Source organism: Trachinotus anak, unplaced genomic scaffold (genome assembly GCF_046630095.1).
Source record: "Trachinotus anak isolate AG129_WGS33_773 ecotype Australia unplaced genomic scaffold, CSIRO_AGI_Tana_v1 ptg000018l, whole genome shotgun sequence".
In the NCBI taxonomy this organism is placed as follows: Eukaryota; Metazoa; Chordata; class Actinopteri; order Carangiformes; family Carangidae; genus Trachinotus; species Trachinotus anak.
In genome coordinates, this window is record NW_027273869.1 from 15347980 (window position 1) to 15375979 (window position 28000).

The 28000-nt window shown below is 41.6% G+C and overlaps 2 protein-coding genes across 2 annotated transcripts; one reads left to right on the forward strand and one right to left on the reverse strand.

The window, feature by feature from the left end:
* Positions 1–1746: 1746 nt before the first annotated feature.
* On the reverse strand, positions 1747–18546 carry gnai1 (guanine nucleotide binding protein (G protein), alpha inhibiting activity polypeptide 1). Its single transcript, XM_071501992.1, has 9 exons — positions 18048–18546; positions 11254–11296; positions 9281–9422; positions 8630–8787; positions 6025–6153; positions 4751–4880; positions 4373–4526; positions 3562–3789; positions 1747–3013 (listed from the first exon to the last, which is right to left on the reverse strand). The coding sequence occupies exons 1-8, from the start codon at positions 18163–18165 to the stop codon at positions 3599–3601; spliced, it is 1065 nt and encodes a 354-aa protein (XP_071358093.1). The 5' UTR covers positions 18166–18546; the 3' UTR covers positions 1747–3013; positions 3562–3598.
* A 4270-nt stretch (positions 18547–22816) lies between these two features.
* Positions 22817–27988, forward strand: cd36 (CD36 molecule (CD36 blood group)). Its single transcript, XM_071501968.1, has 12 exons — positions 22817–23158; positions 23507–23667; positions 23825–23969; positions 25233–25388; positions 25495–25586; positions 25875–25924; positions 26052–26121; positions 26399–26586; positions 26718–26836; positions 26921–26994; positions 27247–27301; positions 27415–27988. The coding sequence occupies exons 1-12, from the start codon at positions 23036–23038 to the stop codon at positions 27589–27591; spliced, it is 1410 nt and encodes a 469-aa protein (XP_071358069.1). The 5' UTR covers positions 22817–23035; the 3' UTR covers positions 27592–27988.
* The last annotated feature ends 12 nt before the right edge of the window (positions 27989–28000 follow it).

Consider the following 28000-nt stretch of genomic DNA (forward strand, 5'->3'; position numbering starts at 1 on the left):
CTCTTTCCTCTCATTTATCTCCCTCAGACGTGCTCCTCCTTGAACTGTCAAGCTGTTGTAGAAGCTCTTCCATGGGGATGCCAGGGTTAACGCTGCTACACAGGAGAGGGCCGGCACACATGCAAATCTGCAGTGTTCGTGTGTGTGCAACAACCCACACATGCAAAGCATCTGTGTTGCCAAATCGCTTGTAATGCACAATTGAAAAGGGCATCCCTCATATCAAGACAGGCAAAGGAAGCAGTGCTTTCTTTCTTTTTTTTTTTTTTTTTAACAAAGTTTGCCAAAACTTCCTTCATGGTGAGACACGTTCTTCCTCATACATATAAAAAGTGAATTCATAGGCAGTAACACACCCTGCTGCTCAACACTGAGGGATTTTACTATGGCCTCACGGTAACTTATGGTGGATAATGTGCCCTAAAGTTGGCAAACTGTGGCTGATAAATATTGCAGAGTCAGTTCACTGACTTATGACTCCTCTCCACCTCTGGCTTAGGATGTTAGCTACATGCTAAACAGTAGTGCTGCATTCAGCGTCCACGGCTTAGCCAAAATTAAATGGCTAAATTTCAATTTAATTCTGCTTCAACACAGCAGTTCCTCCAGAATTAATATCACAGGTGGGCACGGAGAAAATGAGGTGGGCTAGATAACCACAGACCTCCTCGCAGGTCACAGAAACCTAAAGCCTGTGGGAAACCATTCATCTGGGGAAATAAACGTCGTGGAGGCTTGACTTCCTGTTAAATAGGTTGCTTCAAGTCCAACGACATTAAAAATGGCCGCCGGAAAAACGTCCGTTACTCCACCGCCGTACTGACTGGGTGGAGGGGACATGGCGAGAGTCGTTTGATGATTCACGGCGTTGTCCTAAAGTACAAACTGTATTTTGCTTTTATTTAAACATTAGGTTGTATAAAAGCAGCTAGTCTTAGGGCCCCCTTTCCTCTGCTTATCTATAAATTGATATAGAATCAAATATCAAAGTTAGCAGCTAGCTAGTGAACACCCTGTAACATTAAAAAGCCAGGAGTTGGTGGAGACCAAAACAAAGGAAAAATTATGTTGTTTTTTTTTTGTTTTGTTTTTTTTAACCAGGTGGCCATTTACACAACTCTGAATGAATGGGAAAAAATGCTGTGTGTTAACTGTAGTGTACATAAGCATTTTACAGATGGTATTCAAAGGTCATGTCACGGCACATTTACAATGCAAATAGTGTTAAAGTGATGCAAGTCAAAGATACAGCCGTATTAGTGCTCTTGCATCACAGTTAAGAGCAAATACGAAAATAAGATTAAGGCGGTTTCATTATCAGGACACACAAGTCAACCTTTTTGCTGCAGCCAAAATGTGCAGGCATGATGATCAATTTCCACCCTGACAAGCCTCTGCATTGAGACAGTATTAGCTGTAACACAGCTGTAAGGGCCACAAAGGGATATAAATGTGATGGAGGTTGTGTGTAGAACTGACAGTCTCTAATTGCATCTGTAAAACTCCCTGTAAGAAGATGACAAGGTGTCTTGGTTCATAAGAAAGGCACACAGTACAGTATGTGCTCTGTGCGACAAGCTTGCCATTCATGAGGGTGTGAAGTGGCTGATGAGTGGGACACAGGCTGACCACGCCAATACAAAAGCATCAAAGCAGGAGTGCGTGACCTATTCCTGATAAAAGCGTCTTGTAAGAAGAAAATAACTAATCTTTAAGCATATTCAAGAGGAAACACTCAGCTCCAAGTGTTTTGTAAATGGTTTTTATTAGCAAAATAAGGGAGATGAGTCTACAAAGATTCTCCTTCCGTGGAGAACATACACATACATTGACAGTTGTGGCAGTTTCTTTATATGAACAGATCCAGGATCATATTTATCATCACTCTTCTTGGCAAAGTACAACAACTGATCTAAAAATCACAGACCAGGCTTCCCTTGACCGTCTTCGTTTCCATCACCTGAATGAACGCTTTCATGGATCCTCAAGCAGCACCTCTACTCCCAAATCATCACTGGATAAGATCCAAGAATGGCGTCTGAACATTAAAACATTTCAGACCTCATCCTTTTACCTTTACAACCATCTTTTTCTGTGGTTCAGTTTTCCTCTCCTCAACACCAAATACATTAAAATATACAGTAAAATGTGCCTACTCTGGTCTTTGTACTTTTAACACGAGCGTATTATAAGCTCAGTGCCTTGACTAACCATTTTCTGAATGGTTGGGAAGAATGGATATTTTATACACTGTTTAAAAACCTGAACCCCAGATTTGTGGGGTAAATGTAACAATATACATCTCAGTATTGTACTGTGTGATTGGCCAGCAAGGCCTTCCATTGTCATGGCGGGTAGGGGTGGGTTGGGGTGGGGGTAGGGGACTGTGGAGGCTACATGTTGGTCACCATGGAGACCCATGTACCTTTAGACCAGAGGGAAACTCTCCTCCTCCTCCTGATAGCTCAGTGGTGTGCACATAGAAGATAGCAGGGACACTAACATATGAAAACAGTTTACCTCTTTATGTTTAGAACAATTCAGCAGGCAACAGAACAAGCATTAGGACTACGACCGCAGTAAAAGGCATGCGAAGGCACAAGTACCAACAAACTGGACTGAGAGTTGTACCTCTTTTCTTCCCTTTTGGTTGTAGGGAAGGAAGAAAAGAAGCATATCCACCAATAGTAAAGTTTCCTTTTCCAGAGACAGCGGCAGAAGGAACAGCAAAACATGATCTCCTCCTTCTCCTCAAAAATTAAAAACAACAACAAAAAAAAAACCAAAACAGGAAATAATAAAAAAAAAAAAATGTGTGAAAATTTGCTGTGACGCTTTTACAATGATACAAACATCCTACACAAATGTTGTAACGCTAGTTCAAAATGTTCCAAGACAAAAACATAAATAAAGCTGTTAAAAGTGGCATATTGTACAGCACTGGTCCGTGACTGATCCTCCCGACTCTTCTCATCTTCCCCACCAAAGATGCACAATAAGCTGGCTCCACTGCCTGAGGAGAGAAGAGGAGAAAAAAAAACATGAAGGACGGGAGGGGAAAAGGAGGGATGGGTCCTTTTAAAGAGAGGTTCAATACAGAGCTCAACCATGCTGCTATCACTTCTCAAACATCTAACTGGAGCAGAAAATGTTTAAGCCTCTCATAAGAGAAAGCACTCATTTCAATGATTCACTGATTAAATTATGGATTTCATTATGCTGCATCTTTGTGGTCAACTCCAGCTATGCTCCTCCATAATTCGGACTGCTTAAGCTCTGGAAACAAATCATCTGAAGCCAATTTGTTAAACACATTTGCAGGAGAAGAGCTAGATTGCACAGGCACACATTTAAACCAGGCTCCCACATGATTCCCTCAGCAACTCCCACTGCATCCTGATGCTACGGTGAATACACATTCATTCATAATCCTGTCATGTGTCCTCATCCGTGACGCAGAGCCACACACATGTCAATGGCATGTGAGCCAATCAAAAGGGTGAGCTCTGGTTCTTGGAGAAATTACAGAGAGATGACGATGATGATGATGAGTTTCCTTACCAAGAAAAAAGGGTTGTCGCCTTCCTCATCACTGTCCTTAGAAGAGACCACAGTCTTTCAGGTTGTTCTTGATGATGACGTCGGTGACGGCATCAAAGACAAACTGCACATTCTTGGTGTCTGTGGCGCAGGTGAAGTGGGTGTAGATCTCCTTGGTGTCCTTTCTCTTGTTCAGGTCCTCGAACTGACACTGGATGTAGGCAGCTGCTTCCTCGTACGTGTTGGAGCCTGGAAAAGACGAGGAGCGGGAAGTGAAGCAGTCAGGAAGTAAAGGCTTTGAAACTGTCTATTTGTATCATTCGAGGGCTGAGTGACACGGCTGAGCTTCATCCTGCATATCTATTGTCATCATGTGTTTTCATACCAAGGCTGAATTCCTAAAAGAATAGTTTTAGGAAATATGCTTGTTTGTTTTCCTGCAAAGAGTTAGATGAGAAGATTGATACCATTCTCCTACCTGTATGGTAGCTACAGCCAGCAGCTGGTTAGCTTAGTTTAGCATAAACACTGGAAAAAGCCTTGTTTCTCCAAAGCTAATAAAATCTACCTCCCAGCATCTATAAAACTCATAAATTAAATTGTTAACATTGACTTCCTGGAATCGCTGCTGTTTCCTGATAACCACACGGCGATGACAAGATTGTATTTTAAAATATATTATTATACTAGTCATTTATTATTAACAGCTATGGCAGAATGCACACATCAAACTTTATATGCAAGTTATGACAGCATTTGTCATTAGCTTGTCTGACAACAAACTTCTGCTGCCATTGTCTGAACATTTTCTGCAAAATGCTGCCAGTCTTACCGGCATATTCTGGGTAGCAGATGGTGAGAGGACTCTTCTTGATCTTCTCCTCAAACAGGTCCTTCTTGTTGAGGAAGAGGATGATGGAGGTGTCTGTGAACCACTTGTTGTTGCAGATGCTGTCAAACAGCTTCATACTCTCATGCATTCGGTTCTGGGGGAAGAAGGAAGATGACATTGGCTCATTGTGCTTCAAACTGGAAAGGCGAGTTGTGTGATCACTGATCCATAAACATGGAAAAGAGCTTGAACGGAGCCTATCCTTTATTTCTACTTCCCTGCCCCATCACGATTCCGGTAAACAGAGTTCCTGCTGTGAATGAACACGGACTGCCTGCTATTATCTTTCCTCCGTGAGTCAGTGGCTGTACTACTCACCATCTCCTCGTCCTCAGCCAGCACCAGGTCATAGTCACTGAGGGCCACGCAGAAGATGATGGCGGTCACACCCTCAAAGCAATGGATCCACTTCTTCCTCTCAGATCGCTGACCACCAACATCAAACATTCTGGGGGGGAAAAAGAAAAAAATCAAACTAAACCTGTTAGCATGTTCCTCAGCATACAACACAATACAATGAAATAATACAACACAGTACAAGCAGTGTTTATGGAGCCCAAAGGTAAAAAGAAATGTGTGGAGAAGTTTGCTGAAACTAACTGAAAAATGGGAAATAAATATTCATCTGTCCAGCAAATGTCTACAGAGAACTGTTCTCACAATGACTGTGTCACGGCAGAAGAAAAAAAAAGAATGTGAAGAGGAACAGACTTCTGGCTTTTGCACTGTATTTCCTATTTGCGGAGCCAAGAGGCATCAATGTGTGTTATTTTCTTGCCTGTACTGAAATGTTTATAATGTCAGGCCATTCTGATCTTCAAGCATCTCTCACAGTCAGGACAATTTGAAAAACTAGCTCATTCCGGTTCTAAAGGGACACTGTATGAAATAATCTGAAAAGAATACACACAACTGTGGTAACAAAAGCCTCATTTAGCTCCTAGTAGAAAGAAAAGTACACAAGTCACCCCTGGAGATAAGACTGTCGGGGAAAATAATGAATGTATAATTAACACTCAAAAGCCTTTGAACCACTGTAAATGAAATAAATAAACACATTCAACTTGACCAGCTTACCAACTTACCAACTTGAACAGTACAGTATAATAATGTTGTGTACTTGTTGTGTACTCAAGAAAAAGACAAACAATGAGTAAGGGTTCGTACTGTGTGTGTGTGTGTGTGTGTGTGTGTGTGTGTGTGTGTGTGTGTGTGTGTGTGTGTGTGTGTGTGTGTGTGTGTGTGTATGGGAAAAAATAACATGGGACTTCTCTTGTGTTCTGTGGCCAGCAGCGTGATTGTCAATGGCAACAGCATCATCCACCAAACTTCATGACATCATCAAGCCCACTGCCTCCACTTCCTGTCTGTGTTTTTTTTTTTTTTTTTTTTTTTATAAACAGAGGGCCATAACTGAGTCACCACTGATGTGCGCAACACCCTCACAGACTGTGTCACAACTTACAGCTGTACATGTACAAAAGGGAATTTCTATGGGAGCGAATGAGTCAGTGACAGGAAGGAAACCTAATTAAGCCATCATGTAAAACACTTTGAGCTCGAGCCAGTTGCTACAGTGAAGACATTCTCACTTGAAGTGCAGGTCCTTGAATGTGAAGTGCGTCTCCACAATGCCCGTGGTTTTGACTCGAGTCCTCAGGACATCCTGCTGAGTTGGGATGTAGGTGGCCTGGGATATCCTGTCCAGGTCGTTCAAGTAGCTGAGGGAGGGACACAAAGAAAAGGACGTGAACAAAAAGAGCAGAGAGGAAGGGGGGAAGAGAAGAAAGAGGAGTGTGAAGAGAAGGAGGGGAAAACAAGTGGGAGATATTGTGTCAGACGAATCAAGGTCAAGTACGTAACAAACAACTCCTAACGCATTCTCAATGATTGAGATTGGATTCCTTATTTTTGACTGAAAATAAGTCGTGATTCAAAGATTCTGGGTGAAACTCTCTTTGTAGCTCATTATATTGGAGAACTAGCTCAACTCAGATGACTTGTTGTTGTGAAATAAAAGTTATTTTCAGTTGCAGTAAAACTGAGCTCTAAAAAATTGGACACACACTTGAAGAGATAAGATATAAAACTTTGCCTGTATTAAATTTAGACATGACGACACAGTGACTTAGTGGTTAGAGCTGTTGCCTCACAACAAACAGACCCTGGGTTTAAATCTGAGCTCTGGTCTTTCCAGTGGGGAGTGTGCTTTGTTTTCTCTCTGTCTGGTGGATCCCCTCTGAGCTCCTCCCTGGGTCTGATATGCAGCTGAGCTGGAAACGTTCTATGTGAAAGTGTGAACGTGTCTGTTAGTCCTGTAACGGTCAAGCCATCTGTCCAGGGTGCTGTTCCACATTTTGCCAAATACCTGCTGGGATAGACTCCAGTGTTCTCATAGTCTTGATAGGGAACATGGTGGAATTGATTCTTTATTGTTTTTAACATGTTTTTTTCATTCTTCTTTTATTCCTCTGACTAAAATCACTTTCCCATCAGCTAAATTCAGGGAGCAAAATTCCCCAACCTTTTGCACAGTAAAAAGTTTGGGGAATTCTGCAGACTCTAGTGCTGCTGCAACCAAGTCAAGAAAGCTGTTATGTATGTGAGCTTATGTATGTTATGTATGACTTTAAAACTTTCAACAAAAACTAGAATCAGCTGATGGATGTGCCATCAATGACCAACTGAAAATGTAACTGGAATTTTTCTTTTCTAATATCCAAGGTAAATTGTAGCTACTGCAATTGAATCCTCTTAATGTTACAAATGCAATTCCTATGCATACCACCACAGCATATATGAGAAATTTTTGTTGAATTATTATTCAATTCAGCGATTAGTCAATTGACAGAAATTCAAATCATTTAGGTAATTTTTTAGAAACAAAAATGTAAAAAAAAAACCATTCCCTGCTTATTATCTTTGTTTTTTGAACTGTTGGTGAAACATCAATCAAACCAAAAATAATCAGCAGGTTCTATAGCAGGACATTTCATAAAAAAATGAAACAGAAACCATGATTCCAAAAGTAACTCTAACACGTGAATCACATGAATGAAAATACATTTCACAGACTGCTCCAAAATGATGGCAGACTAAACTTGGTTCTCATTGGTTCTCACTGTGACACTATAGCAACCACCTGACTTTTAAAAGTGTTCAATGAAAAAGCCTAAATGTGAGATGTCAGATTGAACTTTCTAAACTTAGTGCTGAACAAAAACTCAACCATGTCTTATCGTTTGGTGTCTCTGTTGACAGCTATAAGATTTATTTAATATTGTTGTAATTATATGAGAACATCACCTGTGCCCATACAGGACATCCTACATAAACCTACCTACTTAAAATATATCATAGAAATATTATGACCCAAGCTAATAGCTCAAGGTTACTGCTGATAAATTACCAAAGGAGACAGATTAGTGACCTCTTGTTTCTAGCAGACAAACACAAGTAATCTCCCCTCATAGCAAACAGGCCTTTTGTTTGTTTTCCAGGGCATTAAGTGAAGTGAAACATTCTAGCTTTAACAATGGTGTTTCCTATTCATGAAAAGCCCCTGGACAGCAGGATTAGAGGAACCAATTAGAAAATGGCCAAATACTGCAGTTCCCTTGGCCTGCGCCGTCACCGCTGATGTTTGTTCCTCAGCAGCAAAACAAGGCAAATGGCTTTTCTCCCGACAAAACTCAGACGCTGCCTTGTGATGGTATCATTTGATTCAGTGCCAAGGGCTCTTTCACAGTATATACAACATACAGGCTGGAGAATTTTCTCCGTATTTGTGTGATTTTTTTTTTTTTTTTTTTTACACATATGGTGAATGTGCCTGTGCTGAGGTGTAAGGTCAAAGATTAAATTTCTTTCCAGCCACTGCTCTTCAGGGTTGGCAGGAGGGCAAATATTGACAGTCTAAAAGTCCAGACCGATGCACGGCACGGTAGCTTTCTGCTCCCTGAGCGTGGCTGAAGGCTGGGACAACATGTGTTTGGCTATTTATGGCATCAGGTTCCTGTGTGTTTGCAGTGAAATGGCAGTAATTTGGGCTTCTGCTCGTCTGATGTGAAAGACTTTGTCATTAAAAGTGGTTGACATAAATTAGCCATCAGGTTTTTTCAGTGGATGACTCACAGTTTTTTGGTGAACCCTGCAACTGTTACCTGGGTTGTTTATGTGTGTGTTTGTGTGACTCACTATGCCGCTGAGTCGTTGAGCTGATATTCGCGGGAGCGGCTGAAGCAGGCTTGAACACCTCCGTCCTTCCAGAGCCGCTTAATGACACCAGCCAGCTCTGCTGTCATGAAGCCCTCCTCTGCTGAGCCCGCCAGCACAAACAGCTGTCGTGCATCATCCTGGGAGAGGATTCAGGGTGGTGTCAATATCATAAATCAACCATCAAACTCATTAAACCACCATTTTAATTAACATTAATCTGCTATCAAGTTGAAATACAAGTTACACATGTATAAGGACCTTTCAGAGACATTTGCTGAGGAAAAAGGGCAAAATAATTTGTTCTCCTATTTCACTGTCATGACTTGTGCATATATGACTACAACAACACAACCTCACATCAACTGACTTATAAACATTAAAATACATTTTAAAGCACTTATGACCTCTGAAATCATGACCACATTCAAAGCTGAGACAACTTTTCCAAAAGCATTTGCTGAGTCTTCAGTGTTTGTACCCGCCACAGATTCATTTCAGGTTTCGACTTTAAACCAAACAAATGACATCTCTCTCACTCTCACTCTCACTCTCACTCTCACTCTCACTCTCACTCTCACTCTCACTCTCACTCTCTCTCTCTCTCTCTCTCTCTCTCTCTCTCTCACTCACAGCTCTTGCGGCATCGCCAAAGTCAATCTTGAGGCGCCCCATGGCTCTGATGATGGCAATGATGGACTGGATAGTGTTGCTGTAGACCACAGCCTTGTACTGCTTACATTCCTCTTCTGAGTATCCCGCCTCATGGATGATCCTGCAGAGAGGAGGAAAGGCTGGTCAGCAGTGGAGCCATTTTCATGCGTTCCAAATGTGACCGTCATAGACTGTGAAACTCATCTTTACACAGTCAGTTCTCCCAACTCTTTTTCAGCTTTCTCAGAAATCTCTTTTTGAGACTTATTTTTCTCCTCAGCACTTGTTTAATCTTTCTTGTAACACTCTGACCTTACATGCTCATTGTTACATCCACAGAAATATTGCCAGGCCACAATGGCTCTGATCTCCGTGCTCCTCATTTCTGTCTTCTTAAATAATGATCGTCCAGGGAAAAGAAGCTTTTCCTACAGTTGCACTCAGTGTCAGCTACTCTGGATAAAAGCACGAATGCACACAATGTAAAATTATTATATTGAGTTACAACATTTATTTGACCTAAAAAAAAATTTGCAGCTAAAGGAAAATGCTGGCATTGTTGTTAATAAAATCCCCCAAAAAGCACAAAACCAACAGCGTGTTAGTGTCAACCTCTTGATACCTTCACACTTCCCTTAACTGTCTTCAGCTCTCAGCTTCAAGCTCATTTGATCACAAATATATACTTTGATTTTTTTAAAAGGCTAAACTGTTTGCTGTAACAGCTGGACACAGCAGTTTTTACAAAACGTTACTTAAACAGCAGTACTTTGTGCATTTATTGGGGACTATTTTCAGCTGTGGATTTGGTGTGCTGGTGAGTATTTACGGCAGGAGATCGGTTCATGTGGGATTGACTCCAAATAAAAATTAAAAATTAAGAGGCCGTATTCACTGTAATGAAGGAACATCACCCTGTGCAACAGTGTGATGTTCCTTCATTACCTTCATTTTCAGTTTCTGGGCTACATTGTCAGTCTTAATAAGCTCTATCAGGCTTTTGCTACACAGACAAAACTTTCATTACTGATTAATCTCCCTATTATTTTAATTATCAATTAATCATTTGGTTTAAGAAAATAAACCAGCACAATATACAAAGAAGGGCAGGAAATGAGAAGCTGCAAAAGCTGGTGAGAAAATATATTTTAACAATTAATTTCTCAATAGTTGGATTAATTATAAGTATACTAAGTAGGGCTGAACAATATGCATTGGAAAAAAAAAAAAAACATATTGCGATTACTTTGGCAGATATAGCAACTGTGGAATGAGTCACAGTTTCAGTGGGAATGGTCATTTTTGTATTTCATTTCCTCACAAAAATATAGAAAAATTACAATGACGATGTGATTTTTTTTTTTCTAGGTCTTTTCATGGGATTTGGCGACAATAAGAAAAATATAGAGAATTATAAGATTTATTCTTTCGGTACTAAGAAACACAGGAAATGCATGAAGCAGCTTGCACTAGCTAACAACATGTAGATCTGTTAGCTGGATTATGCTACATTAAAGTAAATAATTGCCTTACATGAGACAGATTTCACAGTGGTGAGGAAAACAACATGTCTACAACAGCAGTGTTGGGCTCATCCTTCACAGGTGAGGAGCCAATAGAAAGAGCAATATCACAGCAGAGTAGCTGCTTAAAAATGTAAAAATTGATGAGTGTGTGTGAGTCTATCCTAATGCATTCTGCTGGGTTGTCTTCATGATTCATTACGGTCGGTACCTGTTTGTACTGCGATTCGCAGAGAGTAATATCTCCCAGAGAGACGCCGTAAAAGCATGATTGGTGTTTGACACTGTTTGTGCTGTGGAAAATGAATACTCTTTGAAAATGATATCTAGTGCGCTGCCATTATGCATATCTGATGAGAGAAGTCATTGTTGATACACTGGAGGAAGAGAAAAAGTTCAGTGTGTGGAACGATTAGATGCAGCACTCACTTCATCTGCTTGACAATTGTACTTTTCCCTGATTCACCAGCACCTGGAAAAGACAGAAGAAGAAGAGGATTATCAGAGTGTAGATATACCAAGATGATGATACTGTCCTGCTACAAGCAAAGTGTTTTGACCCTTTTATCAACAAGAACCACTTCCTTTTCTTTGTAATTCAAAAAAAAAACACTTACTATGTTTATATACAGTGAATGATCTAATGTGGTCCAGTGGCATGATGAGGAACCATGAAACTGAAACCACCTCATGAAAGGAGAACTGAGAAACAAGAGCGTGTGTGTGTGTGCTTGAGTTAAGATGGGCCTTTAAAACCTCTAGCTTGGCCTCACTTCCACATAATTCCAGCGTAATATACCGATTAAACCAAACCAGCGCGCTGCGTCACATGACTCGCTCTACTTTACTGTGAATGACTCTGACATTGTATAAGGAAAACTGTGTGTTTGGAATTTCCTCAGCAAAGACTCCACTTCATGCTGTCTCTCTGTGCGTGCGACGGCTCTTGGCCTTAAAGTGGCGCGCGACTAACAGTAAAACAGATTATTATTGACGGCGCTGTGAAGTGCCGAAAAAACACGCCGTCGCTTCAGGATGGGAGGGCACTCGGCGCTGGCGGCTGATTAGATCGGCTGCCGTGAGAGTTGACCGATGAGACAATGCAATGATGAAAAGAGCAGGAGCCGGGGAGATGGGAAGAGCATAATGGGAATCAGACTGTCGGCACGGCTTTTGCTTCGCGGATCTTTCAAACGTCACAGTGCCATGGCAACTGCTCTCGTTATATCCAGGACATCTCTAGTGTGAGGCCACAGTCACCTGAGGAGGCTTTGCATTTGTGTGTGTGTGTGTGACATGTTGGCTTCCACCTAGACCATTATGTATTATGCATCTGCTGCTCTTTTTCCTCTACTGTACTTGATGCCCTCATAACCAGTCACTTGGAAGTGCCTTTTATTAAAATTTTTTCACAATCAAAGCCATCTGTGATGACCACATTCATTAGACTCTTGTGCTCTAATGGGTATTACCATAAACTACATTAGATCTACTAATGTGCACTCAGTGTTCTCATGTTACAGCAGCGGAGACTTGGTTATAGGGAGGCAATTGGCCGGTTGTCACTGACGTAACGCTCCTCTGCCACTAGGGAAAAATTTCCAAACCACTTGAGAGTGGCTATTCCAAGAGTAAACACCCCCAGCTCTAGAAACAGAATAAGAGGAAGTGGAATCATATCATGAAACCCAACACTATCTGTTACCTCGTGACACTGTCAGCAGAGACAAGATGGTTTGCGCTTGCATAATAAATCATCCGCTTAATCTAGTTCCACTTTCCCTGATGTTGCAAAAACAAAAAAAATAAGAAATATGACAACACTGCATTTTTGACACATGCCACTTGTTGTTGTGCCTGCTTCATGCTGTGAGTAACGGCACCTCCTGAGCGTTATTTATTAAAGTTTTAACACAGAATGAAAAAAATAAATATGTATGCACGTCACGGCAGTGTGCACACTATCTGTCTGAATTCCTACAAACTTTCCCTCTGCAGTAACTGCGTGCTGATAGTGAAGCCCTGGCACTGCACCTTCAGTATAATTGGATGAGATTCACCTGAGGACACATTATTTTAATTACGTGTCACCACTCGGGTGCTGGAGCGCCCTGAAGGGGGGGAGGGGGTGAGAGGGTGATGGTACAGTGGCAGCTCCCTGTGCTCTGAGGCCAAACACTCGGCTGTGTGAATCCCTGTGGGGCTCGTGCACACACACACACACACACACGGCAAATTCGCTGCTTGACTGGGCATGGCTGGCTACTGAGCTGGCACAGTTGAAACTATCAGCCTGACCAACAGCCATTTTCACAATGCCACAGACACTTCACATTCCGACGCAGTTCCTCTCAATGTGGGACACATGAAAATCCACTTAGGGCAAACTATGAGCTCATTCTGAATTCAAAGTAACCTCCTTATAAAGGAAACTTTTAGCTAACTGCCTGTAATATGATTTCTCTGTGGTTTCTGGGGGTGGGGGTAACTGCTTTGTTTGCTAAAAATGTACTAAGTACTTTTTAAACAGAGCTCTCAGAGCAAACAATACTATTGACAAAAAATGAATTAGTTATTTATCTTTCAAATATGCCAGACACTTTCTGAGTTTGTCCAATGTGATCATGCTTTTCTCCATTTTATCAAGCATCACTGTAAACTGTGACGGGCAAATGAATCAAAATAAGAATTGCAGCCCTGTTCACATCACTCAGAAAAAAAAACTTTAAAAACTTTTTAAATAGTTATTTCTCATGCACCAAGTCAACAAAATTGCTTTCTAACTTCCAACTCTTTATGCTTTGCACTCAGCTGGGAGAAGAAAACTCCTAATATTTATCAACAATTCCGGTGATTCAGACTTCTGTATGAACTGTTGAGAAATACTTGTAATCATCACAGAGCCAAAATAAACAGTCATGTTTGATGAATCATAACATTAACATATTGTAATTGCGAAAATGTGGAACTAAACTGTGTCAGCGGCGTCTTTTGCCACTACTGTTTACAGCTCACAACTTTCACCAGTTCGAAGGACTGAAAACCAGACTACCCACTAATGAGCTTCGAGCATTCCTATGGTTAAAACTGGGCAGATATCATAAATCCAGCGCCTAACTCTTCATCATAATCGATGAGATGCGAGCTGTGTGTTTATGCAAGCGACTTGGCTCTGGCCTCTTTACACCAGTGATATCATTAGGGTGTGGCTCCTGTTAAAGCCTCTACGCTTGAAGAACACAAAACAAAGAGTTGTCCTGATTTTGACTGTCACACACACACACACACACACACAAGCACACACAAGCACACACACGCACACAGACCTCTAAGGGTTACATGGAACCACAGGCCTGACCTATCGCTCCTCATGCAGAGTCATGTTACACACCCACAGCTTTGATACGCCCACCCCAAAACAGCTACACAGTCAAAACCACTGGGGCAGCTGGTTTCTGTTTCTAGCGGTTTCAACTATTTTAGGAAAATCCAAGCGAACCGTTGCAGTGAAAATGGACAGGTTTTTTTTTTTTTTTTTTTTTGCTTCAGAGAACAGAGCAACTTTTCTATCTGCCAACCGCAAACACATCTTTCTTCTTGGAACTCCCTCTGGATGATCATCCTCCTGAGTATGAAGGCAGCGAGGACGCAGAATGTTTTATAACAATGGCAGTATGGAGACAAATGTGATTAAAATGGCTACCGAACCGGGGCCTTCTCCATTTATAGATGAACCATATGTCTTGGAGTATTTCGAATGTGTCTCAGCCAACATTAAAGTTGGAAATTCATTCACTGCAGCTCGTGCTGGCTTTGGGGGTCAAATCGATGGCATGAAGATGAATTTGAGAGGAGGTTTGTGGGGGCCGTGCTGCTGCCCCTACACGTCCACTTTTTGGGTGAGCAGTCCACGGACTGAAGGAGGGTTTATGAAGTTTGGCACAATGTGCTAACCACATTAGTGACGCCACATTAGCAGCATGAAGCCATTGCTATTCGCCCCCGTCTCTCTCTCTCAGTCTTCCACTCTCTTTCAGTCACATACATCCCTCTTCTCCCTTTATGTTCTGTCTCCTACAGTCATTTTTGCTTCATGATTTATTGTTCCTCTCACTCACTATCCAATTCCTCTTTTTTTTTTTTCTTTCTTTCCCTCTCCCTCTGGGGGGGATTTAAGTCTGAGTCACTCATGAAGGATTCCAGGATCCTTGGAGCGGAGCTACCCACCAGGGGAAATGACCGCGCTAAATCACAGGGATCGATCTGCCAACAAGCAAATCAATAGCTAAAGGATTGTTTCCCACACACCGTGGCACAGACTGAAATATTCACGAAGATGTCGAACGACGGTAACAGCGAACAATTCAACTACTTTTGATTGTCCGTGTTTATTGTGAGCCCCCCCCCCCCCGATCCCCAAGTTTCCCAGATGAGTAACACAGTCACGCTGGTTACATAATTTTAAAAATATGGGAAACATTAAAAAGACAGAACAGTTCCCACAGTCCCTGCTCTTTCCACAGCTACACGACAGCTATAGAAAGAGTAATTAGGCTGAGGAGATTGTAATCTATTTTAGCATGTAGATATGAATAGTAGGATAATTGGGTTCAGGAAATAAAATGAGAGCTAAATGAGAAATGTTCAGGTTTTTTTTCCAACCAAAAAAAAAAAAAAAAAAAAAGATCACGTTCCCTCTCTATAAAAGACACCTGAACCTGCCACCAGGTTTGAACTCGACAGCACGCACACAGCCTCACAAAGATTCAAATCATTGTGCATGCAAATGAAGGGTTTTTACATCAGCCGAGTTATTTTTTGCCAGTGACGGGGAGTGCACGTAAGCCTGTGATTAACATTTAGGATGGCGCTTGAAAACCAGGTGGTCACCACATGAATCTGCCTCTCACCAAAAATCACCACAGGTTTTCTGCACACACAAACATCTGCATATTTCGTAGTGGGTCACCACATCTCTGCAGTCCTGCCAGCCTTTCACTATCAGGCCACGTTTTGTTGACTCTTTATCTCTGTTGACGCGGTGCGCTTAGAGAAAAGTATTCTCCAAAATTGCTTGTGAATCAACAGCTCTGAAACAGTATCTTTTCAGTGACTGTTTATCCGCAGGGTACACAACACAAAACTCCTAACTAAGGCCCCCTGCCTCTCTGCAGTGGAGCTTTTTCATTTTTAATGCTTCAGTCATTAGTAGTGCTCTCATCTTACAGGCCCTCTTTTCCTTTCTCCTGGAGTCTCCGCCTGCCTGTGTGTCACTTCAGGCAGTAACCTGAAGAGACTGTATGTGTGTGTGTGTATGTTACTTAGCTACCATGCTGAATGGATCAAACACAAATGGCAGGGAACAGTGCCAAAAGCAGCCACGCGTGGGGCCACACGACCTGGCACACAACTATCACGACAAAAATGGCCCTTTTTTTTTTTTTTTTTTTTAACAGAAACAGAGACTGGGTGAAGTAATGCTACATGGCCTGTGTCAGAGCTGATGAAAACTCATGTTCCACCCTACAGCAGCATAGCAGAAACTTGACCCAACTTGCACGCCTTAAATCACTAAGCCCCATCTGGCCTCCAAGCACCTGAGGAATCTAGTCTACCTGTAGCAGGAAAATATGTGCATTCTTGTCCAAACGAAGCTCACAAAACATTTTAGTCCTAAGTAATGTAAAGATTCTGTCATTTTGATGAACGCCGACAAGAATGGTAGCAAATGTGCAGCTGAGTTGTGCAAATAAACCATGGAGAAATCCTGTTTATCTTGCTATGGCTCACAAATCTGTCCACAAAAGCGGCTAACAGCTCTTATTCTGTGCCTTCTGTCAGGTGTTTGCCCACTATTCATATTGGCTTCAGACTTTGTGTCCTGGTAACCCACATACCATGTGTGTGCATGTCAACATTTCCCAAAGCCAACCACCCCAGGGGCTGATGGAAAAGTTTTTCACCTATGGTCTCTATTTACAAGGGTAGCAGTGTTTCTCCACATGTAAGTAATGCCATTCGGTTACACATGGCCGACTTCTAAAGGCAAGCAAATCACATAATTGTGCATACGTGGTTGTCAGAACAAGCTAGGAAATTGCAAAACACAGGTAATGAATGCAAGAAATCCCAGTAATGAAACAATTTACAGGGATATGTCAATTCACTAAAATAAAAGCCTATGCTTGGTGGATTCTTAGGCACTACTCAAACATTAAGAGGATTTGAAAACAGGATTGGTACACAAAGGTCAGTGAAAATTAGCCATTGCTGAGGATCATGAGGCAACAAGCTCTATATCAGCATGTAATGGAATTTAAGTGTGTTGTTATTTAAGTTGATCTGTGGCAATTTAGTTTAAATGGCTGCTATTTTCTGCTCTTAAGTGGCTTTCCACTAAATTAGACTTAATTTTTTACCACTTTATTATTGTAATTTCCTGCATTTCTTGCGCAAGAAGCGAGCCCTTTTCTGTCAACACCTACATGTATGTATCTTACTGTTGAACTTGAGACTAGGACAAGACAAAAAAAAAAAACAAAAAACAAATTGGCTTTCAAAACACAGGAACCTGGGGGGTGGGGATGGGGGGGTGGGGGGTCCACTCAGGCTGCTGAGAAGCTTCACTTTGACTTTAAATATCCTAAAACGGCTGGACTCAACAAAGTTTTCAGTCAGGCCTGGGCCCCTAATGAGCCATAGACCTATTTCCACAGCACTGCACAGGACCAGACGAGAGGAAATGTGCCATTGTTGAAAGGGTTTAGTCAATACAAATGCTGCACAGAGATGGCTGAATGGATCTAAAGCCAACAGCAGGGGTTGGGGGGGGTTAGGGGGGGGGAGAAAAAACTTGCCATGTATGTAATTCTCACTACACCACTTGAATAAAACGGATTAAAACCATCAATTAAACACACTAGTATTATGCTGTTGGTGTTTTGGCCAGGTGCCTTTAGTTAGCCTGCCCCCCCCCCCGTTTGAAGACAGGGTTGACAGTTGACGGTTAGCTGGAGCTAGCAAGGAGGGGAGTATGCTAGCGATGCGGAACTGAAACTCTTTCACACTTCACGACACCTAACGTTGACCATTTGCCAAATAAATGACCCAACGCTGCTGTCGTTTTCACGGCGAGGTGCCCCACCCCATCCCAAACCCTCCTGTGTCCGCCGAGCTAACACGGACCCCCCCCCCAGCCCCAGCCCCAGCCCACATCTTCTTACCGAGCAGCAGCAGCTTGACCTCCCGGGCCGCCTTCTCCCCGTCGTCCCGCAGGTTCCGGTCGATCATCTTGCTGCGCTCCACCGCCGCCTTGTCCTCCGTGCTCAGCGTGCATCCCATCCTCGACTGTGTCCTTCACACCCAGATGCTGCGAAAACGTCTAAAACACCATATACACCCGCATTAAATGGTTAAAACTGCCTTCACTCCGCACACACGCCCTTTTTTTTTGTTGTTGTTTTTTTGTTTTTTTTAAATGACAGGCGATCGATCTCGTCAGGAGGTAAAAGGGGAAGCGATTCGACTTTTTCACACACACACACGCACAAAAAAAAAAAAAAAAAAGTGTGGCGTTTCTTCAGCCCGCTGAAATGTCTTCAGGTTTAAAATAAAAAATAAAAAAAAATCCTCGTTACATCCAATAGGCAGCTATTTTGATAGCGAAGCGATTCCGCGGTGATGTCTCTCGCACCCGTTCGCCTCCATTCGCTGCGGCGGCGAGAGTGAGCAGCTCCGGCTGGAGCACAGTGACAGTCACAACACTCACACTTCCGGCCACACCCTTCACAATAAAGGTGTCCCTTCCGCCAACCTGGTAACAACAACAACATAACATTGTTTTGCAATGTTCGGGCTACAATGTGTAGCAAAAGTCCAAGAATTTCTGCTTTGAAATATGAATAATTTGTGCAGACAGGCAAAACCTAAATCAGATCAATATTATGTGTGACCACTCCATTGCCTAGGTACACCTGTGCAAAGTTTTTCAAGGCACTTAGCAGGTAGGTGGGTCCACGCATTTGGAGAAATTGCCATAATTTCTTATGTGATTAATAACCCTTTTAGCACCATAATAATAGATATATTTATTAAAACGCCTGGTCTTTTTTTGTCTATTTTTGTCAATAATTGTGTCAAAAAATGCCCTATGTGTAAATAATTTACACCCTTTTTCCAGGAGAAGTAGAACTTTCAAAATCTGTCAAGTATTTACCATTCTTATGTAATGAAATACCTAAAACTGTGTGTTATGAGAAGAAAAGGACAAAAACGGAATTTAATTTTCTTCAACTTTCTCTTTATAAATTCTTGAAAAGTGCAGATTGAACATTTCTGGGATTGCAAAAATCTAATTCAGGAGGAGTTACGGTCATTTGGAATAAACATGCGCCGCGGTGTCAGCGGTGATCCCCGTGGTTTTAGAAGGGTTAAAGGGTGCAATCCTAGATTGACTCCATGATGTTCAGATGAGGACTCTTCTTCGTCACCTATCTACCCTCCACTGTTAAAGAAAAGGTGTTTATCTAACAGTGGTTCATTCTGTGGGTAATCTGCCCCCCAGATTACCTACAGAATGAATTGAGGCTAAAATGTACAGTATACTGTGCATATTATTGCCCCATACATTTGCCAAAATCTTCATCTGGGCTGTATTTTCAGTCCCATTGAAAAATCACCTTACAACCTGTGAAATATAACTGACTTTGATGGTATTTTATAATCAATCAAAAATGTTTGTAATGAAAACATTACAAAAACATGCACACATTTTAAGCCTACAATCTAGGATGATTCAGTGGATGTTTTTAAGTCTGTTGTGTGCAGCTCTGACAGGGAGTTGTGAAGTTTCATCAGTAAAACATGAGGCTGAGCATTAATTTGGTGTCATGCTGACGCCTTTTATTTTGAAGGTAGACGCCCAAACCGGAAACTTCTTGACAGCGGAACGCCTTTCAAACATGCACACCCTAAACTTTACTCCCCTTTACCCAAATAACAGCTCATTGTCTTTATATTACAGGCTGTGTCACATACATTTTTATTTTGATATACAATAATCACAACATTAAATTACCTTGTGAGTATCAATAGCAGGAGTTTAAATAGAAGCCTTAAACAGATATGATAAAATACATAATATATATTCACAGCATTATACACATATTTTAACACCTCTCTGATCATATTAACTATATCCTGTGTGTGGGCTATACTTATATATTTCTAGCATGTATCGCTTCCATGGAAACAAAACCTCTAACCGTGGCAGTGTTAGTCCCGTCACCTGCCCACTCAGCTGTACATGGCCATTGTTTGTGGTTTAAATATTTAAGCCTGTTGGACAAAGTCAAGTGTGAGTCGTCAAAGTCAACAGTCAGTCTAAAGGCTGGTGGTGTTCTCTTCAAAAATTTCCACACAAATCCCCACGGTGTACTGAACATTATGTCTTTCCATGCAATTTTCATTTCAAATGTGGCTTTATGGGAGTACATGCAAATTTGTGGTGTTGACCTTTCCGTTCTAATCCTGTGCTGGCTGGAGGTTTCCCTCCTTGTCATCCGGGCCCTCTCAAGGCTTGTGATAACAAGAGACAGACAGTGTATCCCTTAGGCAAAAAAAGGTTATGTCATTTTATCTAACACAGAAAATACCACAGACGTGGAATGCATTCATTTTCTTTGAAAAGGACAGCGGCCCTCGTTATGAAAGATTTACACGTAGGTAAACCTCTGATCATATTTATGAATAAAACATTTTGTCAGTGTTTTAACTGCACTTTAAACAAACCATACACAAGTTTTTTCTGTGATGGCATGTGTGTGCATATGTGTACATTTTTCAGTTAGTCAATGCATATGTGCTTTATTGGTGTAGTTTCATTTATTAGACATAGGCAGTAGGCAGTTGTGGCAGTTGTGTAGTTTCATTTATGAAATGACAATAAAATGTTTTTAAACTTTAATTTAGTTCTTGGAAAATAAGAATAATTAATTCTGTTGAAACTTGAATATCTTTTACTTGATGCTGTGGTGCTTCACTTTTCTGTGGACAAGTGCTATGTTGTTGCTGCACAGAGGAGACACCCAGTTTTTTTTTCAAGTGTTGCTTGCCGAATTGTTGAAGTACTTTGTCGGAGTCCTCATATCTTTGACAGAAATTGAGACCGTGTGAGTATTTACATCACAAGATCCTGGTCAAAAGTTAGTTTTAGAAGGAGATATAAAAAAAAGAATCCCATTGTTAGAAAAAAACAAAAACAAAACACACACACACACACTCACATAAATATTATCAATAATGTGTTTTCCAATAAAGAGGTTAAATCCGCTGACAGAGAAACAGAAAGTCTAGAGGCCTAGCGTATGCCCACACAAATTAAAATCCATTCCAAGTGTTGGAGTTGTAAGATAAACAAGGTCACTCAGGTGAGACTGTTTGACAAGAATGTTTGTTTAAACAGACAGAGACAGCTCTTTGGCAGAGACACGCCGATGGATGCTCCATACTATATCAGCAAGCTTTCTTTACTGAACATGCATTGAGTGGTGAGGGAATGGTGGTGCTGCCCTCCAGTGGTAATAATATGTAACTTCACAGTGCTGCAGGGCAGTATATACAGTATATACACACTTATAGAGAGTGAAAATACTGCATGTTCAACCTCACAGCAGTGAATGAGTTTATAATGTTGGCATTTTAAAGGGTCATTAAAGGTGCACCTAAATTACACATAAGAGTCAGTTTACCTGTAACAGGGAGGAAAACACAACCTGTAAAAGCAGTTGTCTAATGTGTATCAGGTGGAGGCTGTATGGAAGAGAATAACCCCTGATGATGTCATAGTGATGTCATTAGGGTTATTGTGGTTTGGAGTTGAGATTTCACATTTATAAAGAGAAAACCAGCTTTAAAAAACTGAGGATGTGGGTTTTGAATGATGTGTATTTACCAGGGAGGGAGGATCGAATGAAAGGCACCATTCAGTTGCATTATGGGAATTGTAGGATCTAGTATTTTGGTGCTTGATCCAGTAAATGTCTCTCACAAGTCCCATAATGTTATGGAAGAGCTTGAGAACCCCTTTAACCTTTTTCCCAGTGAATGTACGCTTGTGTGATAGCCAGAACGACCCACCTATAGTACCTGTGTAGTCTTGGTTATACGCTATAGCTAAACGCTATTGCTAGTGACTCTACAGTAGCATTGTGTGACATACCAGGGTATGCAATTTTATTTCAGGGCAGATAAAACAGTGGTGGAAAAAAAAACAAAACACATGGTCCATGACACAATATTATATTGTCTCTGACTAAGTTCCAAACACCCATGTGCAAAGATATCATTTGCATCACAATAATGAATCAAGATAAGAATGGGGACATGTCTTTATGAGCGATAAAGAGCAATTCATTTTAATATCCCCCATGACACCACACAACCACAAATACAGATAAGCCTTTTTCAACTGGCTCTGCACAATAAGAATATACTTAAACATTTATGTACTCCTCCTTCTCTGTTTTTACGTTTATGTTCCAAGTGCAAGGCAGAGGATTCAATTATAGAAAGGACGAGAGATGAACAGATAGAAGGATAGATAAAGAAGAGGACAGGAAAAGATAAAAAGTCTGTGAAGGCTCTCATCATCCAGGTCACTGGATAGCTAGAGCTGACGTCTCAGGCTGATAAATCCTCTTGAATGAGGATTCAAGACTGTATGACAAGTCCAGTTGGCTTCATCTCACTGCTATTAGTTATTATAAAATGAGACAATGAATGGAAAAAAATACCAATGGCATGGCTCTGTGATCTGAATTGCACTTTATTTTATGCACTTCCTCTCTGTGTGCCAATCCCTTCTATAACCTTTCTCCTCAGCCTAATGTAGCCGTTATCACCTAGTCAGATAGTGATCACTGATACTGGGGGAGGGGGGGGGGCTGAACCCTAAACCTTCCCTTACATTATATAACCTCATTTATAGGAGGTCCCTGGGTGCCTAACAGAAGTGTCTGTACCTTTACCTGGCCTCTGCTGCTCTGTCAGCTCCTCTGATGGTACAGCCTGCCTGTCCTACTGCTGCTGCCGGTGCACAAACACAGACAAGCTGCACAGACTCACACACACCACAAGCACAGAGACAGAAGGAGGACAGGCTGCCAGGCTGCCAGGCAGACGCACAGTGGGACGGAGGAGAACGTACATCACCATGGGCTGCTGCAACAGAAGGTGCGGGCTGATAGCCGGAGCTGTGTTTGGGGCGGCGGTAGCCATCCTGGGAGGTATCCTGATCCCACTGGGGAACAGCGTCATTGAGGGGACAGTGAAGAAGGTATGGTGCTCGGTTTCACCCCGGGTGGAAGCATAGGGAGTGACAGAGTGCGTGAATGTGCTCGCAGAGATCAAGGTGAATCAGGAGAAACGAGAGGCAAGCGGCGTGTGTTTTTGAAAGCCTCTTCAACTGGTAAACATGTATCTGTGCTGAAAGCCAAGTCTTGTTTTCACCCATCAAAAGATCAGCTGTGACTCTTTTGTAGGAACTGTCAAGAAAAATTTTAGCGCTTAAGACATTTTTTTTTATAACAGCATCCACCTAGTTCATGTATCAGCAGGGCAGCTGGCCTGCTGGCAGTCTTCAGGCATGTTAAAAATAGACTGTGTCTGTGTCTGTGGGGTTTAGGAAGCCGTCATTGAGCCTGGAACGACAGCTTATGACAACTGGGTGTCTGCAGGGGCATTTGTGTACAGGCAGTTCTGGTTCTTCGACGTGAAAAACCCCATGGAGATTTTGCAGTATGGCGCAACCCCAGTGGTAGTCGAAAAAGGACCTTACACATACAGGTAAGGTCACATTGTCTCACTCTTATTTCTGCTTTGATACAATATGATTCCGAAATTTGAACTACACTCTTCCTCAGTAAGCACTCCATCACACCTGTCTGGTGACATATAATATACAAGTATCCCACCTAAGAGCCTCTTTCCTCCCCCCCTCCAGGACAAGATATCTTCCCAAAGAGGACATTACATTCAACTCCAATGACACTGTCTCCTTCCGTCTGCCTCAGGGCGCCATCTTCGAGCCAGCCATGTCAGTCGGGCCAGAGGAAGACAATGTCACTTCTCTCAACCTGGCTGTGGCTGTAAGTGAGTGTCACCCCACTGTGCGGTGATTCCTGACTTGACTCAGCTGTTTGGTTAATAGTCACTGTACCTGCTGTTCCGGGGCCAAGACAAGCTAAGACAAATCAAGCTGCGCTGCAGTGTGGTGCGTTGCTTTGGTCTGCAACCCCTCATTTTAGTGATAGTTCCTGAACCTTTTGGCTTTTCACCATCTGTGACAAGTTGTTTGTGAGTCATGAGAAGTTTAACCAAAGACTGATTTTCTCTCTCAAGGTTGTTCCTATAAATCATTTTTATATGGCTGAAAACTATCCAGAAACTTGCAAGAATATCGAGAATTGCAGATAACAAATGTTATTTATTTTATTAGTTGTGTCGGAACTTTGTATCATACCAGTGTCAAGGCAATATCTGTATTTCTGTAGCAATGTGTACTGTTTAAAATATATTTCAGTTTGAGGAATATAAAAGTTTTCTACAAAACCCGCTTTTTTATGTAAGAACCTAAATATTGAAGAAAAAATGACAGTATTTTTCAACCTGGGCTTTATTCTCTCGGGGACAGGCTTTCATTCATTTTTTTTTAGCTAAAAATGCAATGGACGTTTACTTGGAGCTTTACAAGCATACATGTTTTTTGGCCTGAGTCCGTGTTTTCTGAATCCCTACAAAGGAGGTGCAAAGTTAACATGACTCATTAGCGTAATTTTGGCCTTTATGACTATAAGACCCAGTTTAAAAAAATATTGGAACTTTCCTTTAATTGCTGTTCACACACAAGCAAGAGCTGCGTAAATGAAACTGTAAAATTGTAAAACAAAAGGATATTAATCGGGAACTCGATTGTGATCACAAAGAAGGTTCAAAGGAAGAGTAGTTTTCAGTACTTGAAAAGTATCGTGGGTGGATATCCAGCTCTGCGGGGACTTTTAGTGTACTAAGATATTAAGTAGAAATAACAGCTTGGAAGTCATAAATTTACAATGGCAGTTTAGGGCACAGTGTATGTGCTTTCTCTTCAAACTTTGATAAAGCGCAACTGATGAGAGTAAGCAATTCCAAGGATAGCCCACGAGTAATTACGTAGTATCGCAGTCATAAAAGAGGATTATTTTCTGTCTTATCTCCTGAAGCGACAGCAGCAGTTGCGTGCACAGCAGTTTTTGTGTTTTGCATGTGTATCATACTGTTGCGCTTTTCCAACTGACACCATCACTCGTGAATAAATTATAATTAGCTGAGCTTTTCCAAATGTGAAATGTTTTGGATTTCTGTCTTTTCAGGGTGCATACGCAATGTTTTCAAAAGACGACCATTCTATACTGGAGGCTATGATAAAGTTAAGCAAGTCCTCCTTGTTCCAATACCGTACAGTAAAGGAGATGCTGTGGGGTTACAAGGACCCCATGCTGAAAGGACAAGTGGGTCTATTTATACCTGTAAGTTAACAGATATTTTTGCCTTACTCTCACATAAAATAATAGACCTACACTGTGACACCCCAGAAATGACATGATTTAATCAACTGAATTGTATTTTCCTCAGTACAATAACACCTTTGAAGGTAATTACACTGTCTTCACTGGAAAGGATGACATCTCAAAAGTGGGAATTATTGACAGCTGGCAGGGAGAGAGGTGAGTCCAGTTATGAATAATGTGAAGGAGATATTAAGGCTGGATTTGAGCCCTGGATTTTTTTTAATCAAGTAGTACAGATCTTGAGTGATGATCTAGTGTTTTTTTATTTTTTGTTTTTGTTTTTTTTTAATTGTGATATTTTCGGCTGTTAAATGAAATCAGGTTAATCACATTCTACAGATTCTGACAAGTGAGAATCATGTTTGTCCAGTTATTTATTCATCTTTTTTCAACTTTAATATGTAACTTGGCTATTTGTCTATCTCATCTAATTTTGCCCAACAGGAGCTTACATTTCTGGAACGACACGTACTGTGACATGATCAACGGGACAGGTACAGCTCACATAGTAGTGTGTTTTGTAAAAAGTTGAATAGCTTTTTCTGAATGCCACTTCCACACTTGTAAATGCGAGGGGACGAGTCACCTCTCTGACCTTATTTCCTGCCCTCTTTTTCTCAGACGCCTCCTCCTTCGCTCCCTTTGTGGACAAGAAGAAGCCTCTCTATTTCTTCTCATCAGACATCTGCAGGTGATTAAGGGTTTGAGTTTGTGGGAGCAATTTCACCTGAAGCTAGCCTGACTCTGATCTGCTAATGTTAAATAAGCCACTAAGTGTCAACGACGAGATCTGCAAGCGACCTCTTTCCTCTCAGTAACCACCAGAGGTCAGAGCTTTCCAGTACCAAAAGCAGAGTCATCTACTTGAGTCAGTCTGAATTCAGATGCACCTCAGAGCAAAGGATTATTGGCATAAGAGGTCAGTTGCTCAAAGTTTCTTGAAATAACCTGTGCGGTTTTGTCTTCAGGTCTGTATCAGCCAGCTTTGAGGAGAGCAAAGATCTGAAAGGGATTGAGGTGTACCGCTTCACCCTCAAGCCATCCACCCTGGCCCCCCCTACGGTCAACCCAGACAACAAATGTTTCTGCAGAGACCCAACCACCACTAAGAACTGCACCTTGGCTGGTGTGCTGGATATCAGCTCCTGTAAAGAGAGTCAGTTTGCATCTTACTATCCCAGAATCACCTGGTAGTTCAGGGATCCCAGCATGGTCCTCTGCCATTTTATCATTCTGCTCAGCAATGTGGCATTTTAAATTGTCATTGTTTCCTTGCCATCTGAACAGACAAACCTATCTACATCTCTCTGCCCCACTTCCTTCACGGCAGTCCATACCTGCGAGAGGCCGTACTGGGTCTCCATCCCAGCGAGGAGCACCATCGCACCTTCCTAGACGTGGAACCTGTAAGAGACTTTCATCTGTGTGATTTTTGATTGTAAGCGGCAGCAGCTCTATTGCTAATTTTATTGTGTTTTTTTTTCCACCAGACAACCGGCTTCACCCTGAGGTTTGCTAAGAGAATTCAAGTGAATATGATGTATGGACCATCAAAGGACATCACGTAAGTTCTCTTTTACCTTTTAACATTTACCTTTTGGGAAATAAACTTAGCTTTGATAGATTACTAACTGCTAACTGCTAAACATACTGTCCCCTGGCTGTTGCCTCATATTTAGCAGGGCACCTATCCTCTCAAGTAACCCCCAGCAAGAAAACAAATCATTGTATTTCCCAAAATGTTAAACTACTCCTTTCTGAAAGTTTGGGATAGAATCATGCACTGAATGCCAAGTAATGAACTCTTTCCCTGCAGGATTCTTAAGAAAGTCAAGGATTACACCATATTCCCTGTTGTTTGGATGAATGAGGTAAGATAAAAATAGAGCCCTGCAGTCGTGAAGTGAATTGTCTGTTAGCTTGGATTTGCATGTTAATCAGCCACTCTCTCCTCTCTCTTTCTCCGTCTCCTCTATGTAACCAGACTGCTGCGCTGGATGACGAAACAGCAGACATGTTTAAGAAGGAGCTCATCTCCCGTATCGAGATGTTGGAGACAATACAGCAGGTGCTGCTGGGCACAGGTGCAGTCATCTTTGTCTTGTGCCTCATCTTGTACTGTGTGGTGAGGAGGAGTGATAACCGAAACAAGTTCGTGTGAATGAATCAGTGTCTGTTGTAAGTTGTGGGCACAGTGCATTTAAGCTGCTTTGGGACATCAAACCTTTTGATATAGACTTGCACTTTTTTGTAATTTTAGTGTTATTTATAATGCCATACTTCCTTTGATACAAGGGGGGGAAACTGTGATTTTCTAAAGCTCAAGAGCTGAATTATTTTGCCAAGTATTGTTTTAAGTGCTAAGACTGTAACATTAATCAGGTATTTTTAGAGGCAGAGCAGACGGAAACTCCTTTAACTGTCAGGTTAATAATCCACACAGAGGAGAAATGGGCTTGTTTGGCATCCGATAAAAGAAATGTACATGAATCTTGCACAAATGTTCATATCATTTGCTGAACCAGTGTCTTCAAAATGAATAAAAGCCGAAAAAGTGAGTTTTCATTGCG

Coding starts and splice junctions, on each gene's coding strand:
- gnai1 (XM_071501992.1), bottom strand. CDS start 18,165: ATGGGATGCACGCTGAGCACGGAGGACAAGGCGGCGGTGGAGCGCAGC. Junction 8,788..9,280: donor TTGGCGATGCCGCAAGAGCT/GTGAGTGAGAGA, acceptor ATCCTCTCCCAG/GATGATGCACGACAGCTGTT. Junction 4,881..6,024: donor TTCAAGGACCTGCACTTCAA/GTGAGAATGTCT, acceptor TTTCCCCCCCAG/AATGTTTGATGTTGGTGGTC.
- cd36 (XM_071501968.1), top strand. CDS start 23,036: ATGGGCTGCTGCAACAGAAGGTGCGGGCTGATAGCCGGAGCTGTGTTT. Junction 25,389..25,494: donor AAGTGGGTCTATTTATACCT/GTAAGTTAACAG, acceptor TATTTTCCTCAG/TACAATAACACCTTTGAAGG. Junction 27,302..27,414: donor CTGTTGTTTGGATGAATGAG/GTAAGATAAAAA, acceptor CTATGTAACCAG/ACTGCTGCGCTGGATGACGA.